Here is a 17,897-nt window from a genome sequence, read left to right as displayed (position 1 = left end):
TCCATTTGGGTTAGTGATGGCACCAAGTAATTTCACCAAGATGATGATTGGGGTGACGACACAATGCAACTTCGCAAGGAAGGGATTCATATGCATTCATACATGAATGATTAGCTGTTACGAATTCCTTCCAAATTCGAAGGCAGGACTTCAGTGCAGTGAGTGTGCCAGCTTCTGTAGAGCCTGGGCTGCATTATAAACTTCTGAAAAAGCTACTTGGAAAAGTTACAGTCCCTGGAGTATCTGGCCATCCATTTCAATAAGGAGAACAGTTTTTCTTCTGGGAGCCCGCAGAGAAAATCAAGCGGCAGATCAGGGAGATTCGGGACAAACCAGCGTCAACAGCATGGCATGCCTTGCAGATGCTGGAGTCAATGGTAGTAAAGATAGACATAATTCCCTGGACGAGGGCACATTTATGTCCCCTCCAGGAGGTGCTCATTTCCCAGTGGCCCCCTCAGACAGATGTGCTGCAGATGCCCCTACATTGGGCAATAGAAGCGTGTTGCAGTCTGTATTGGTGGCTGGAACTGCAGTCTCTACCTGGAGGATTAGTGCGCACTAGCCAAAAAACTACCACCTGCTCAAGAGGAGGTGGTAGCGGCTAGCGTGCATGGCATTTTAGCACGCGCTATTCCGCGCATTAAGGCCCTAACGCACCTTTGTAAAAGGAGCCCTAACTCTTTACTTTTACTCAGGGCAAGATTCTCAAAAGTTTAATGCCGTTGCTAAACTGTTTTCCGGCGGTTTAGCCTGTACGCAGTTTAACAGCAGATTATCAAAACGGATTATCTCCGTCTTTAACGAGGTTTCTAGTAGTCTCCAACACTTGACATGCAAATGGATTCTTCAACATTGAAATGAGTCCTCCGGTGGATTCTTTAAAAATGCTGAGCCATTTTCAAAAAAGCGGAGCAGACACTTGCTGACAGCATATTGGAAGCAGGCTCACCTACCAAACAGACAAAACTTTCTTGGTAAGCTAAATTTTGTCTTTTGTATGTCTAAACTGACAGCTTCGGTGCATAATCGCCTCTCTCTTTTCCTTAAGGTTTGGGACCCTTATATTAAGTGGATGTCTTGTCCTCACCCTGCTGTTGTTATGATGGGAGTCCTTGTTGTATGGTTTGGTTGTTAGGGGTGGGGGATGGGAGGGGGATAGCCCCAACTGATTGCGTTTGTGGGAATTTGTAACTGTTGTTCTGGTGGCTTGGCAGATTTTGTCTTTGTGAATTTGCTGCATTGTTTTGATTTGTTATTGTCTTTGCATTTATTTAATAAAACTGATTTTTTTAAAAAGCGGCATTGGCTTTTGGCGACAAAAAAAGCAACTGGTCCAGGGGTGCCGGTCAGTGTCAGAGACTGCTAGAAAATCTTTGTGTTGTGATGCAGCGGGAGAGATGGCCATTCTCTCTGCTGCATCACAACACCCCTTCCCTAACATCCTGACCGTGATTCCCCCCCCCCCCCCCCCCGCAGCAGGAGAGATGCCCACTCTCTCCTGCTGCACTAAATACAAAAAAATCCTGTCTGACCTGACCTGACCGCGCCCCCCCCACCAGCAGCAGGAGAGATGCTCTCTCCTGCTGCGACTTAGTAGTGACCTCTGTCTCCGCTGCACCCCTCCCCTTACCTGAACAGATGAGCCAGAGGTGGACATCCTCCTCGCAGCTGCTGCTGCATCATCTGAACTGGGTATTCCCCTCCCTGGTGCATCTTGGGATGCATTCAAGGAGGGGCCTGAGGCTCTGATTGGCCCAAGTTGTTTAAGGCCCCACCCATAAGAGGGGGGAGGGGTGTGGCGGAGGCGGGAAGGAGGGTCACTACTAAGTTGCAGTGGGTAGTTTAGTGCAGCAAGAGAAAGTGGGCATCTCTCCTGCTGCGGGGGGAGGGGGGGAGCGGCCAGGATTTTAGGGAAGGGGTGTTGTGATGCAGGAGAGAGAATGGGTATTGCTGCATCACAACACAGGGGCAGCGGGAGAGAGTGTTTTTTTTTCTTTTTTGGGGGCTTTCTGCACATGTGCCTATCAGTCCATGGGCACATGCAAATGTAGGAAATCTTCACTGATCTTATTTGCATGTGCAATTTTTTAAAAGAATGTCTCGGATTTTTAGATTCGGTATCAAAATCTGTCACTTTTTAACGCGGGATTTTGAAAATCCTGGCCTCAGTCTGTTGTAAAATTTTAGAAGTGATCATCCAGCTTCCAAGGTTGGGAAGATTTGACTTTTCTCTCTGCAAGTTTCAGATAAGACAAACCAACTTCTAAAACTATCATTGTATGGTTGGTAGCTTAGATAATATTTCATTGGAATATATATTTACTGCCTCTTTTACAAAGCTGTGCGGCAACGGCCCTGAAGCCCTTTAAATCTCTATGGGCTTCGGGGCAATTAGCGCAGAGCAGCCGCTAGCGCGGCTTTGTAAAAGAGGCCGTTAATTTCAAAAGAAAGTGATCCTCCTAAGGCTTGAAAACTTTCTACAGGTGTTACAACTTTATGGGAGGAGTTGCTAGCAACATGTCTGATTTCTAGCTGCAGACCAGCGATCTAGTCATTTCTTCCTATATTCAGAAAGCATGTTGGCTCCAGGTAGAAGCATGACTTTGTGCTGCATTTGGGACCAAAATTATTTAGGAAGAGATTTTGGAGTCCTATTCATCAAAGGAACTGCTTTGATACATCCCACAGGCTCTGGTCTGGTGTGGATTCTAAGAAAAAAGAAATAAAAGTGTTAACTTTCTTCAGTTCCATCCAACCAGTCCAGAAGCCCCTTCCTAATATATTTCCAGTATTTTCAGACTGTTTTAATATAATATTGCTCTTTTCATTCTTTTATCAACATAATTTCTTCAGGCTCAAAGGTCAAATCTTTAACTTTTCCAAAGTTTTTTCTTGCCAGCACACTAACTGGTGCAAAATACTGAGCATCTAAGACTGCATGTTGCCCCTATTGACAAGCACAGCTTACAGGTTCTGGACTAGTCTGGTAGAACTAAAGGAAAGAAAAAAATTAGCAGGTTAAACCTAATTTAAACTAAACTAAACTTGAAGTTTATATACCGTATCCGTTCCATAATTATGGAGTTCGGCACGGTTTACAAGAGCTTAATATAAGGAAGGAATATCATAATGGGGTTGGAGGTTGAGTATAGGGGGGAAGAGAGCATTACATTTTTGTGAATAGCCTAGTTTTCAGGTGCTTTTGGAATAGTTGGAAGGAGCCCAGATTCCGTAGTGGGGCAGTAAGGTTATTCCAGAGCTTGGTGATTCTGAAGAAGAGAGATTTCCCTAATTTTCCCGCATAGTGGATACCTTTTAGCGTGGGGAAGGATAGTTTAAGTTTTTGGGTGGATCTGGTGGAATCAGGACTCAAGGAGTTCCAAGATAGTGGAATTAGGGGTGGGAGGATGCCGTGTAGGATCTTAAAAGCTAGGCAGGTGCATTTAAAGTGAACCCTGGAAATTACTGGAAGCCAGTGAAGTTTGGCTGCCAGTAATTTCCAGGGTAATCTCCTTCAGCATATAATTTGTATTTGAGCAGATGGGGCAGGAAGCCTCCTGCTGTTCTTCCTGCATGTTTTGAAGGTTGGTGTAAACATGCCAGCAGTGCAGTGAAGGAGAGAGAGAAGTTTTGCATATTCAGCATTTATTTGGTTTCTGCTGTTTATCATGTATTTTAGATGGGCACATGTCATGTACAGAGTGAGGCTTTTGCTGAGTGCTGATTGCTTGTTTCACTCTCAATCTTCCAGTTCATAATTGCTGAGGATGGATCTTGTGGTCTGATTTATGAGCACGCACCTTCAGAGGGACTTCCTATCGTGGCGCTTCTGGATTACGTGGTGGAATATACGTAAGGATTCTCCACTAATCCTTGCTTGACATCCTTGTACCAGTGTTGCCACCTTCATTCCAATTGTCCTGATGAACTTTCACAGTGCAGCTAGGTCCAAGACTTGCTTGAATATGGGGGCATTGGTATGCTCTGGACATTCTCAAGGGGTCCTTCTTTCTTCTAATATTTAGTAATGAATGGAAGGTCCAGTTTTTTCTTGTTTAAATATCAGATGGTTCTTAGAATCTTAAGGAACACTTTTATGGAAAAGTGGTTCTGAGCCAGCAATAGGAGAGAAGAGGTTTGAGTGGATAATTAAGAAATTTGCATGTCTAGTATGTGGTGGAATGTGTTAATACACAAAAGGATAAAACAAATCTCCTGGCTCATTGTCCAATGAATACAAACGGTGCCACAGTGACTCTACACACTCAAAAATAGGAAGCAAATGCTCTAAGTTGGATCTTCTGGCAGGCTATAGGTACTGTAAAACTAGATGATGTAACTGGATGACCTTGTGAAAATATGCCTACTCTAAACAGAAGGCAAGGCTGGATGTCTGCTAATGACCAAGTTAGTGTTGCTGGCTTTTAATTCAGTCCGCAGGGATCTCCTGGTCAGCTGGGGTTTCAGGATATCCACAATGAATTATAGAAACATAGAAATATGATGTCAGGTAAAGGCCAAAAGGCTCATCCACTATCTCCTCCTCTTCCTAAGATATCCCAAGTGTCTGTCCCACGCTTTCTTGAATTCAGTCTTTGTCTCCACCACCTCTACCGGGAGCCTAATCTACCTTCATGTAAAAAAGTATTTTCTTAGATTACTCGTGAGTCTATCACCTTTTTAACTTCATCCTATGCTCTCTCATTCTGGAGCTTCCTTTCCAATGAAAGACTTGCCTCATGCGCATTTATACCATGTAGGTATTTAAACATCTCTCAAGAAAAATAATAATAAACTTATCAAAAAAGAAAAAATAACGTTATTAGCCAAATGGTGGGGTTGCCCTATGAAACCCACATTTAATAATCAGTGGAGAAAAAGCCTCAATTATATTCAAAATGAGACGGCAATCTAATCGGATTTGTAGCCGTTTAATTATATATCATAGGCAAAAAACTCCACATTTGAAAAATGCAACTTTCAATATGGGCTATAAACCTACCACTGTGCACAGGGAAAATCAACAAGAAAAAAGTTTAGAAACTTATCTTGACATGCTGGTGGTGTTCTCAAAAAATGCTGCTGTTCTCCAAAATGCTGTTGTTCATATCACTGTCAGAACTCTGTTCATAACACAGTAAATATTCCACTCCCAACACCAATGATAGTAAAATCCATTCTGACAAGGTCCTTGTTTCACCAGCAATTGGCTGCGTTGGGGAAAATTTTATCGTTCTTGTTAAACTATAGCTCCGTGCACTGCTGGCTCCAAAATGACGCCCAGATTTAAGGTAACAAGTCATCATGACATCACTTCCGGGAAATCCCAACTGGCAATTATAATTAGTAAAACATGCACCATTCAATTCTTTAAGGTCTTTTGGCCAAATCATGTCCAGAAAAAAGATATATATAGGTCACACCACAAGAAGTTTGAAAACTCGTTTGTTTGAACATCGTTCTAACATTGCTCACAAGAAACAGGTGGACTTACTGACATTGCTTTGAACATCAGCACTCTTTGGATGAGTTCAAGTGTTTTGTTCTCGATCATGTCCCATTGACACAGCGGAGAGGTGGTATTAAAGCAAGACTTTATCAGAGTGAACAGCGTTATATCTTTTTTCTGGACATGATTCGGCCAAAAGGCCTTAATCAAAGAATTGAATGGTGCACGTTTTACTAATGTGCTTCCTTGCACATGCCTGAGGCTATCAATTTTGCTGGCTTCAAAGAAAGATTCTGCTTGTATTTATTTAAATGGAGAAAGTTTCCATGTACTTGTCTTACACAAAAACTGCTTGAGTATCTCTTACACCTATATGAATCTGGTTTGAAGACCAACTCTAAGGATTCACCCCTCTGCAATTAGTGCATATCATTTTGTGTTGAGGACAAGTCCATCTCTGTACAGCCTCTAGTTGTTCGCTTCATGCAAGGTTTGAATTTGACAAAAACCCGTCTCAAACTTCCTACAGTGTCTTTAGGTCTCAACATCATCCTCATTTAGCTGATAAAAGCTCCTTTTGAGCCACTAGACTCTTGTTAGCTGAAGTACCTTTCCTGGAAGATCTTGTTTTTGGTGGCGATCACTTCAGCTTGCATAGTTGGTGAGCTTCAGACCCTAGTAGTTGATCTACCTTATACTAGATTTAATCATAACAGAGTAGTTTTCCATACCCATCCTTCCTAAAGTGGTGTCAGAGTTCCATCTTAATCAGTCAATCATTCTGCCAATATTCTCCCCAAAATCGCATGCCCATCCTGGCAAAAGTGCATCTACGTATCTTGGACTCATTACTAATTTGGATATAACCCTGTCCTTTTATCTGGAGCAGATTAAAGCCCATAGATGGTCCACCCAGCTTTTTGTTTTTTGATCCCAACATGATGGAGATAGCCATTGGTAAGCACACTTTATCCAATTGGCTAGCAGACTGCATTTCCTCCACTTGCACCCAGGCAGAGCTGACTTTTGAGAGACATGTCATGGTTCACAATATAGCTGCATCAGTAGCCCACTTGAGGTCAGCAAAGCTGTGATGTGGCCCTCGGTTCACATATTCACATCTCATTACTGTCTCAAGCAAAATACACAAAGTGACTATCAATTTTGGCCAGACAGTCCAGCAGAATATGTTCTCTAAAATCCAGCTTCACCCACCTAGAGCCTATTTTATTCTGTTCCAGGCTGCATCTTCACCTCCACAAACAATCTGTGTTCAAAATAGTCTCGCCATTGCGAGACTGTTGTCCTATTGTTGTTTTTGGTGAGTCTGGTAGCTAGTGATTCCCAGATGTAAGGATATCACTGTCTTGCTTGCCTGATTGTCCTCGGAGAAAGCAAAGTTAACTTACCGGTAGTAGGTAGTCTCTGAAGACAGTAGGACAGGTATCCTTACAGCCCTCCCACCTTCTGGCTATGTTATGTTACTGAGGGTCCCATGCTCATGTGTCGGGCAGGAAGGCACTTGCGCTTGTGTGGGGCCGCTGCCAAAAGCCTCTTAAAGTTGGGCCACTGCCAAAAGCCTCTTAAAATTATAGAACGCTGGGTAATATCCACATCAGGCTAAGTCGTGATGATGTCACCCAGATATACAGATACCTATTCTGTCCTCAGAGAACTGCTACAGGTAAGTAATTTCACCTTCAGGTAGTGCAAGAAAGAAATATTTGGGCCATCTGATCTTTTTCTGCTATTGTCTTCTATATTAAGGTGTTTAACTCTCACTAAAAATGAATTAAAATTGTGTTTTTCAGGAAGAAAGAAGAATTAGTGCGATCTCCTATGATTCCTCTACCCATGCCCAAAAAACTACGGTTTAATATTACCCCAGAAATCAAGAATGATATTGAAAAAGCCAAGCAGAACATCAACATGTGAGTGAGAACAGGCCAATGAGTGGAATCCCAGTGATATGAGTAGGGTGAATAAAGACAGAAGTCTGGGTTACTTATTTATTTTTACAATTTATAAACCACTTAAATCTAAGAGGTGTACATATCGAACATACACAATCTTGAACAGACAGCACAATAACAAATGATGCAAGAATCTAAACTGTTTATAATTGATAACATTTTAAAATGTTGCCATAAAATTTAAATCTTCCCTCCTTAACCTTAATCTGCCCTTAAAACTGAAAACCATCCAAACCTGGAGAATTAAATCCCACTAAGTTTACAAAAAGGTATCTACAAATAGCTGCATTTTCAAAAGTTTTTAAAATAACATATGATCCCTATATACTCCTAGAACACCAGGAAGGGAATTCCAAAGTTTTTTTTCCAGCTATAGAAAACAGTCATCTTTGATCTAACATAATAAACCCCATCTTCCTTCAGACTGATCAATTGAATTCCTTCCTTAGATCTCAGATTTCTCACAGGTCGGTAAATCTCCCACAAATCTTGAAAATATGAAGTAGCAGATGAATATAATACTTGGTGAACAACTGACAACCTCTTGTAATATATCTGCTGCTGTACAGGTGCTGCTGTACAGGTAACCAATGTAAAAACTTCAAAACTGGAGTAATATGTTCTGTCCTGGGAATACCCATAATCAATGAGAGATGAATAAGCTGGTTAGTTTTTGGTTAACTATATTTCTCTCATTAAGTCACTCCACCATTCTAATTTTCTCATGCAAAAAATTGGACACACTTTTTTTTAATTTGAGAGTTTCTTTTATCCCTTTGCTTGTTTACCCAATTTCTTATCTTTAACTCTCTTCAGAATGGTACACGATCTGGACATAAAGGTGTTTGTCTTTACCCACTTTGGAAAAAACTTTCCCAAATTGGAGAAGCTGAGCCCAGATGCTTTTATCCAAGTGGCTTTGCAGCTAGCGTATTACAGGTAAAGCAATTCATGTTTAAATGTGTGTCCATCACTTCCTTACAGAGTGGAGTTGTCCCTGGATGTGCAGATTCCAGGAAGAAAATGCTGCCTGACCAAAACTCATTTACTGCTCTGAAGTTGCCCTTCTTTTCCCCTTTCTCCAATCTCTCTCTTAGAATGTATAGTTGTGTCTGTTCCACATATGAGAGTGCCTCTTTGCGAATGTTTCACTTGGGAAGAACAGACACGATTCGCTCTGCCTCAGTGGACTCGTTTGCCTTTGTTCATGCTGTGGACGACCCTGATAAACAGGTGAGTCCTCCAGCCAAATGTGTTTACTTTATCTTCAGGCTTATTAAAGGATAAAGTTCAATGTCTGAGTTTATTACAGCCAGGCAGGTTAGACAATCATTTTGTGAGGCAAATTTTTTTGTTCGTGGGATGGAAGGATAAGCTCAATATGTTTCCCATCCTGGAGTTCTTAAATGTATTTTGGAGCTGCACTGGTGATGGGCACTGGAGAATTTGGAAGGTGGTGTTGTGTTGTGTGGTCTAGAATTAAGAGGGCAGATGATAAATCTCTTAACTAATGCATTTTTTCCCTCAGAATCAGGAAAAGGTAGAATTGCTGAGAAAGGCTGTGCAAGCACATAGAGCCTACACTGATATGGTAAGTGACAAGTCCTGCCTCTTCACACATATATATATACACAGACAGACAGACACACACACACAGACAGACACACACACACAGACAGACACACACACACACACACAGACACACACACACACACAGACAGACACACAGACACACACACACAGACAGACACACAGACACACACACACAGACAGACACACACACACACAGACACACACACACAGACAGACACACACACACACAGACAGACACAGACACACACACACAGACAGACACACAGACACACACACATACACAGACACAGACACACACACACACACACACACACACAAGCTGTGCACAATAAACTGAAATCTAAATTAATAATTATTTGGTGACCCATCTATCGGAGATGAGGAGCAGCAAATTTAAACCCAAATATTTTTGTTTGGAATTCACTGAAGGTTTTGAACATGGAATGCTGATTGTTGTTAAGGATATACAGTATCTGGAAAAGACAGTGTTTTTGTGGAACAGTCATGAGGCCAGATGGAATGCACCCTAGGATCCAAAGGGAATTCAGGTTCTGGGGGTCAGCTGAAGGGCCTTTTCAATAGATCTTTAGAGCTTGGGTGGTTTCACAAGGTTGGAGAAGAATTGATATAGATTCTCTTCTTAAAAGTGGTAAGAGAGGAGGTTAGAAACTACAGTATAGGCTGATTGTTTTTGGTGGTTTTTTTTTTTCAAATTCTTTATTAATTTTTCCATCTTACATCAAGAACACAATATTACATCATTTAAACCTTGTAAACATTACTTGTATTTATTCTAACATCATCTTAAAAAACATAAATTTATACTCTCCCCACCCACCTTTCCCACAAATATTTTAATCAAAAATATCATATAAATATTATATTCTTATCTATTGATCAAACCTTTAATATAACTTTATACCCTCCCCTGTCCCCCCTATGTACTTTCAGTGGATAATGGGATGTCAATGAGAGCAAAAAGTCAAATTTCATCAAGTACAGTGGTACCTCGGTTTACGAGTGCACCGGTTTGCGAGTGTTTTTCAAGATGAGCAAAACATTTGCAAACTTGGTGCCTCGTAAACCGAGCTTGCATCACTGTACGAGCGCCCCCCCCCCCCCCCCCCCGCGATCCGGCATCCCCCACCACTCGCATTGCCCCCCCTTCCACCGCGATCCTACTTCCCTCCCCCCCCCCGAGCATGCCAATGACACTAACTTTACCCCGTCTTGGCACCAGTGCCGGTGCCCAAAGATCCTCCCTCTTCTGGCGCGGCCTGGGCTGGGCGGTGCGTCGGAGATCCTCCCTCGTCTGGGCTGGGCTGGACTGGCTTTGAGCATTTGCGCATGCTCAAAGCCTTCTGGTCTCGCTCTCAATCTCGGAGAGAGCGAGACCAGAAGGCTTTGAGCATGCGCAAATGCTCAAAGCCAGTCCAGTTCAGCCCAGACCAGAAGAGGGAGGATCTCTAACGCACCGCCCAGCCCAGGCCGCACCAGAAGAGGGAGGTTCTTCGGGCACCGGCACTGGTGCCAAGTCGGGTAAAGAAAGTGTCATTGATGTGCTCGGGGGGGGAAGCCGGATCGCGGTGGAGGGGGGGTAACAGCGTCGGATTCCTCAAGGGGGGGGAGAATGGAGCAGCGCCGGTAGCCTCGGGGGGGGGGGGAGGAGGTGGAACCAAACAAAGCAGTTTCCCTTACTTCCTATGGGGAAACTTGCTTTGATATACGAGCAATTTGGTTTATGAGCATGCTTCTGGAACGAATTATGCTCGTAAACCAAGGTTCCACTGTAATAATAAACTTTTATTGATTATGACAGGAGTCACCATACAATATATCACCAGTAATTGGAAAAATTACAAAAGGCTTAACTATTCATTATCCCAGGACAAGCAGGCATGATATTCTCACATGTGGGTGAAGTCATCTACGGAGCCCCAGCGCGGACAGCTTTTCAAGCAAACTTGATTGAAGTTTCAAGTTTGCCATGCTGCACCATGCATGTGCATGCCTTCTTGCCCACTAGAGGGCGCATCCCCACCTCGTGGTCCTCAGTTCAGTTTTTTCCGCGGAGCCAGAAGCCCTGTGGAAATTGTGCTCTCTCTTTTTTGCCTTCTGACACCGCGTCCGAGTCGTTTTTCTCGGTCGCTGTGCTTGCTTTATTTTTTTATTCGTTCGTGTGTTTGTTAATCGTTGGAAAAAAAAAAAGATTTTTTCATTCAGCTCCGGGGGCTCCCGGTAGCCGCAGCCACGGGACCTCGTTCCGTTCCCGGCCGTTTTCGATTTCATGTCCCGTTCTTTGACGGGCTTTAAAAAGTGCACCCGGTGCGATCGGCTACTTTCTCTCACTGATCCCCACCGGTGGTGCTTACTTTGTCTGGGTCCCGAGCACCCCACCGATTCCTGTCCCAGGTGCTCGACTTTTCAGCCAAGAGCTCTCCGCCGCCGTCGTGCCAGAATGGCGGAGCTCTTTGCTGTCGACCCCGCGGAGCAGGTTTCGGCCCCGGCCTTGACCTCGGCCTCGACTCCCTCGGCCTCGCCGAGACATCCTGCTTCCTCGAAGCCGACCTCGACTTCGAAGTCGACGGGGGGTAAGTCGTCTCTTCCTTCCTCAGCTCCAACTTCAAAGAAGCCATCCTCGGGATCTTCGACGGGGGCAGGTGGGTCGTCCTCGGCCCTGCCCCGAGCGTCGAAGTCGGGTGCCCCGTGGGAATACTCGAGACCGAGGTCGCCCTCGAGGGAGCACCCGCCGGCCCCGGATCTACCAGCCATGATGGCGGTGCCGGCTTTTCAGGACTTGCTCCGTGCCCTCATTACCTCGGAGCTGTCTGGCGCCTTAGCGCACCTGCAGCTGGCTTCGGCCCCGAGTGCCCCGGCTTCGGCGGCCTCGGTCTCGGTGCCCTCGACTTCGGCCCCCGGGGTGGTTCCGACCTCGACCCCGACCTTGCCCTCGGTTGACCAGCCGGAACGGAGTGTGCGGCCTCGGGACAAGGTGCGGAGAGTTTGGAGGATCTCTTCCACTTCTTCCTCGTCGAGGCCCTCCCGAGGCTCCTCGCCCTCCGATCGGCCTCGGGCAAAGCGCCGGCCGAGGAAGCCCAAGCGTTCTCGCGGGTCTCCTCGGAGGCGCGGTCGCTCCTCGCCGACCGGGACTGAGACGCTACGTGTCTCGGAGCTCCGCCTCGATAATCCGAGGTTGTTCCGTTCCTCCGAGGGAGGGTTGTCGAGAGACTCCTCGCCGAAACGGAAGGGGCAGACCTCGGTGCCTCGTACCCCGGGGACTTCACACAGGGGTTCCTCGGGGCATAGGCGGTCCCCGACCCCGTCGAGATCACTCGGGGCGGCCTCTTGGGGCTCGGGGTCTGGTAGGGAACCTCGTTATTCCCGTGAGGCTTCCCCTTCCTTTTTGGAGACGCGGGCCTCTCGATCGCCCTCCCCTCCGTCCAAACCCTCCTCTTTTTCCAGATTTGTGCTTGATAGCCAATCTGCCATGTGTCGGATCGGAATTGTTCGATGAGTCCTTGGAGGCGGCGACCAAACGCCTGTCCGAACACGAGCGCTCCATCGCCTCCTTGGTCCGTCCTAAACCACGGGTAACGCCGCAGAAGCCATTTAGACCTCCACCGCGGCGATACCCTCAAAAGTCTACACCAGCATTCTCGAGCCTCCGCCCAGGCGCCCACCGCAGCAGGGCAGAGGGGCCCAGCCGAAACCTCAGACGCAAGGGGCATCTAAGCCGGCGCCGTCTTTTTGACGTGATGAGTGGATGGGGGCGGGCCCCCTCCGCACTCTCTCCGGACCCCCTGCCCATCGGGGGCCGGCTGCGGGCCTTTCATTCGGCCTGGACTATGATCACGTCAGACGCTTGAGTGCTCTGTCTCGTCTCCGAGGGTTACTCGCTAAACTTCTCAGCCACGCCGCCGGAACAACTGCCGGGGGCATCTCTTTGCAACCGAACCCAGCTTCCTCTTCTACTCTCGGAAGCCAGGGCCTTGTTGAGCCTTCGGGCGGTGGAGCCGGTCCCCCCAAACCAATGGGGGCGGGGTTCTACTCCCGTTACTTTTTGGTCCCAAAGAAGACCGGGGACTTACGACCCATTTTGGACCTCCGGAAGCTCAACAAGTTCCTGGTCCGGGAGAAGTTCCGTATGTTGTCGCTTCCGGTTCTCTACCCTCTGTTGGAGGAGGGGGACTGGATGTGCTCCCTAGACTTGAAGGAAGCGTATACTCATGTTCCGGTGCATCCCGCCTTCCGCAAGTTCTTACGGTTCCAGGTGGGGGAGTTGCACCTTCAGTATCGTGTCCTCCCCTTCGGGCTGGCCTCGTCTCCTTGAGTCTTCACGAAGTGTATGGTGGTAGTCGCGGCTGCCCTGAGATCTCAGGGGCTGCAGGTCTTCCCCTACCTGGACGATTGGCTGATCAAGGCATCATCCCGGGAGGGGGTTATCTCAGCGACCCGACAGACTATTATCTTCCTTCAACGTCTGGGGTTCGAGGTGAATTTTCCCAAATCGCAGCTGTGCCCTGCTCAATCCCTTCAGTTTATCGGGGCCGTGCTGGACACAGTTCGCCTTCTTGCGTTCCTTCCCTCTTCGAGGCTGGAGGCTCTGCTTCGACTGTGCCGTCAGATTTCGCTGCAGCGCTCCGTCTCAGCACACCGGCTGATGATTCTACTCGGCCACATGGCATCGACGGTTCATGTCACACCGTTTGCCCGATAGCATCTGAGACTCCTTCAGTGGACCTTGGCCTCCCAGTGGCGTCAGGATCGAGACCCGCTCTCCCTTCCTGTAACAGTGACTCCTTCCTTGAGACGCTCGCTCCGTTGGTGGACCAACTCTTCCAATCTTTCCGGGGGTTTGCTCTTTCTCGTCCCTCCACATCGCAAGGTCCTGACCACGGACTCTTCAGAGTACGCGTGGGGGGCTCACCTTGACGGTCTGCGGAGGACCGTCTTTGTCACATCAATGTGTTGGAGCTTCGCGCCATTTTTCTGGCAGCTCGAGTGTTCTGCCATCTGCTGCGCAATCAGGTAGTCCTGGTACGGACGGACAACCAAGTGGCAATGTATTATGTAAACAAGCAAGGGGGGACGGGCTCTTGGTCCCTGTGCCGGGAAGCCTTGCGCCTTTGGGAATGGGCGGTCTCCCAGAACATCTTCCTGCGGGCGGTTTACATTCAGGGAGAGAAGAATTGTCTGGCCGACAAACTCAGTCGTCTTCTCCAGCCGCACGAGTGGTCGCTCAACTCCCGAGTTCTGCGAGAGGTCTTCGACCGCTGGGGGACTCCTCAGGTGGATCTGTTTGCCTCCCCGGAGACTCACAAACTGCCCCTCTATTGTTCTCGGATTTACTCCCAGGACCGTCTCGAGGCCGATGCCTTCCTTCTCGACTGGGGAGGGAGGTTCCTTTATGCATTTCCTCCTTTTCCTCTGATCTTGAGGACGTTGGTTCATCTCAAGTCATCCAGAGCCACTATGATTCTCATTGCGCCTCGTTGGCCTCGTCAGCACTGGTTCTCCCTGCTCCTTCAACTCAGTGCCAGGGAGCCTCTACTTCAGCCTGTTTTTCCCTCTCTGCTGTCTCAGAGTCGGGGTTCGCTGTTGCATCCCAATCTTCAGTCATTACATCTGACGGCTTGGTTCCTTTCCCCCTGACTTCGGTTTCTGTTTCTCAGTCGGTCAGAGAGGTGTTGGAAGCCTCGCGCAAGGTCTCGACTCGGCTTTGTTATTCCCAGAAGTGGACCAGATTTTTATCCTGGTGTTCCTCGCACCATCTGGATCCGAGTTCGGTTCCGGTGTCCTCAGTTCTGGAATATTTGTTGCATTTGTCCAAGTCTGGGCTAAAGACGACTTCCATTCGGGTGCATCTCAGTGCTATTGCTGCTTTCCATCGGCATCTCGAGGGACGTTCTCTCTCTCTTCATCCTCTGGTGGTTCGTTTCATGAGGGGTTTAGTGAATGTTAATCCTCCTCTGAAACCTCCTCCTGTGGTTTGGGATCTTAATGTGGTCTTGGCTCAGCTGATGAAACCTCCTTTTGAGCCGATTGACAAGTCTCTTCTTAAGTTTCTCACTTGGAAGGTGATCTTTTTACTTGCGCTCACGTCTGCTCGTCGGATTAGTGAGCTGCAGGCTTTGGTTGCGGATCCGCCCTTTACTGTGTTCCATCATGACAAGGTGGTTCTTCGCACCCATCCTAAATTTTTACCTAAGGTTGTGTCTGATTTCCACCTCAATCAGTCAATTGTTCTTCCGGTGTTTTTTCCGAAGCCCCACGCTCATCCTGGGGAGGTGGCGCTTCACACTCTTGACTGTAAGAGGGCGTTGGCTTTTTATCTGCAACGCACCAAGTCTCATCGGAAGGTTCCTCAATTATTTTTGTCCTTTGATCCTAATCGGTTGGGACGTCCTGTTTCCAAGCGCACCTTGTCCAACTGGTTGGCTGCTTGTATTTCTTTTTGCTACGCTCAGGCTGGTCTCAAGCTGCATGGTCGGGTTACGGGACATAAGGTCCGAGCGATGGCAGCTTCTGTTGCTTTCCTCCGGTCTACTCCGATGGAGGACATCTGCAAGGCTGCCACTTGGTCTTCGGTTCATACTTTCACCTCCCACTACTGTCTGGATACGTTATCCAGGAGTGACGGCCAGTTTGGCCAGTCAGTTTTGCGAAATCTGTTTTCCTAAATTGCCATCCTCCCACCTGCCCTTTTTTGGTTAGCTTGGAGGTCACCCACATGTGAGAATATCATGCCTGCTTGTCCTGGGATAAAGCACAGTTACTTACCGTAACAGGTGTTATCCAGGGACAGCAGGCATATATTCTCACAACCCGCCCTCCTCCCCGGGGATGGCTTCTTTGCTGGATATGGAACTGAGGATCACGAGGTGGGGATGCGCCCTCTAGTGGGCAAGAAGGCATGCACATGCGTGGTGCAGCATAGCAAACTTGAAACTTCAATCAAGTTTGCTTGAAAAGCTGTCCGCGCTGGGGCTCCGTAGATGACGTCACCCACGTGTGAGAATATATGCCTGCTGTCCCTGGATAACACCTGCTACGGTAAGTAACTGTGCTTTTTGGTGGAATTCGCTATATCATATTTATAAAATGGAAAGAACAATTGCCATACAAAAAGGGAACTATAATAATTTTAAAAAGATTTGGGGGCCATTGACAAATTATTGTAATGATTAGACGCCATTATCCACTGATTGTTTTTGTTTTCCTGGTGGGAAAAATGATGAAGATTCTACTGAAGGAAAGAATAAATAAACTATCTCTGAGGTGAGCTGTAGGAACTAAGGAAGTATTGCTTTATCAGAGAAAGGTCATGTCAAACAAATCTGATTAACTTCTTTGATTGGGTGACTAGAGAATTAGATCAAGGATATATGCTGAATGTAATTTACTTGGATTTCAGCAAAGCTTTTGAAACTGTCCCACACAGGAAGCTCATTACTAAACTGGAAAGCCTAAGATGAAGGATGAGATTATAAAATTGGTGCATGATAAAAAACAGGTTGGTAATACGTGGAAGATCTGCCATTGGGTTGACATCCCTGAGAGACTGGACAGACTGAAAAGTGATCTAAATATGTTTAAGAAATAGTCGGATGTTTGGCAACTAGAATTCAATGCAAAACAAAGTGTACGGTCATGCCTTAAGGATCCAGAAATCTAAAGCAATGGTATACAATGGAGGGTGAGGAAATTTAGATATGTACCTACCAGGAGATATCAATTATCCAAAAGTCTATTTACCTTTTTGAACTAACCAGACCAGCCCAGAACATATGGATTATGCCCATCAGCCAGCAGAAGTAGAGAGACCTAAAAGCTGTGAGCCACAGCTTACCAATATTCTATGTCTCCATCAGATGATGAAGTGTATTCCATCCAACTCGTGAATAGGCTAGTGAAGTAGCTCGTGGGCTCAATTTGAGAACAGGTCACCCTGCTGAGCTGAGGCAGATGAAGAAGTATCAGGGCTCCACACCAAAAAGGATACTCTCCTGTTTTGCCAGCTGGACACTTTAAAACACCTCCACACACACACAGGGGGAGTTTGTCAGGATCATTGTTCTCCCCCACCCTCCAGTAAGTAGTCCCACTCATTTTATGCTTCTGAGCACTTGCTTTGGTGAGTGTTGGGAGTGGTACTTACTGCCAGCATGGCACAGATTTCAGAGAGTGTTAAGAAAGTTGTAGATTTCAGGCCTGAACAGTTTGGTGTGATACATCCAAGTAGTGTTGCTGCTTCCTGTCCTTTTGCTTTTGTACTAGGAGCAGTCTGGCTATCCTAAATGTGGGCTATATTGCAAGAGGTGAAAAAGGTGGTTTGGAGTCACCCTATGTTCTTCAGAATCAAGGTTTTAATGGAAGCCCTGGCTGTTGCAGTAAAGCCCTGTATGAGCTGTGGGGCCAGATACAGCAGCATCTAAAGGTAGTAATGCCTGCCAAGATAATGCTATTGCTCAATCAGAACAGTCCAGACTTGGTACCAGCGCACTCCAGAGGGGGTGTTTAGGAAAGCAATCTGTTTCTCTCTCCTGGGCAGCAAGTCTGTTGGAGCACTGGGGAAGATAGTGGGTGAATCAGCAATTTCTCTGCATTACTCATCAAATCAGCAGGGATTAGTATCTCTTCTTGGACCTCGGGGGAGGTCTCCCCTACTTAGCAGTTAATAGCAGCCAATTATGCAAGACTTCAAGGTGTTTTCAAGGGAACAGTAGCAAGTCTTGTTTTTCACCCAAGTTCTTCTGCTCCATAAAGCATTCCTTTTGCATTAGTTGAAGGAGCTCCTGGCAATTTCAGAACTTGGAATGTTGTACGTAAGCTCTTAGATGTCCCTTTTCAGGCTAAACAGTCAAGGATGGAATGGTTGA

General features: G+C 46.6%; 1 protein-coding gene across 1 annotated transcript in view; it reads left to right on the top strand.

Moving 5' to 3' along the window:
* Positions 1 to 17,897, top strand: part of CRAT (carnitine O-acetyltransferase) — a 77,623-nt gene that overhangs the window by 36,684 nt on the left and 23,042 nt on the right. The window contains exons 8-12 of the mRNA XM_033961396.1: positions 3,755 to 3,855; positions 7,264 to 7,383; positions 8,242 to 8,364; positions 8,523 to 8,658; positions 8,954 to 9,016. Of these exons, the coding sequence (XP_033817287.1) occupies positions 3,755 to 3,855; positions 7,264 to 7,383; positions 8,242 to 8,364; positions 8,523 to 8,658; positions 8,954 to 9,016 (543 nt within the window). The remainder of the gene's footprint in view (positions 1 to 3,754; positions 3,856 to 7,263; positions 7,384 to 8,241; positions 8,365 to 8,522; positions 8,659 to 8,953; positions 9,017 to 17,897) is intronic.

Source organism: Geotrypetes seraphini, chromosome 10 (genome assembly GCF_902459505.1).
Source record: "Geotrypetes seraphini chromosome 10, aGeoSer1.1, whole genome shotgun sequence".
In the NCBI taxonomy this organism is placed as follows: domain Eukaryota; kingdom Metazoa; phylum Chordata; class Amphibia; order Gymnophiona; family Dermophiidae; genus Geotrypetes; species Geotrypetes seraphini.
The sequence above is the reverse complement of the archived record's forward strand: the minus strand, read 5'-3'. Positions and strand labels throughout refer to the sequence as shown.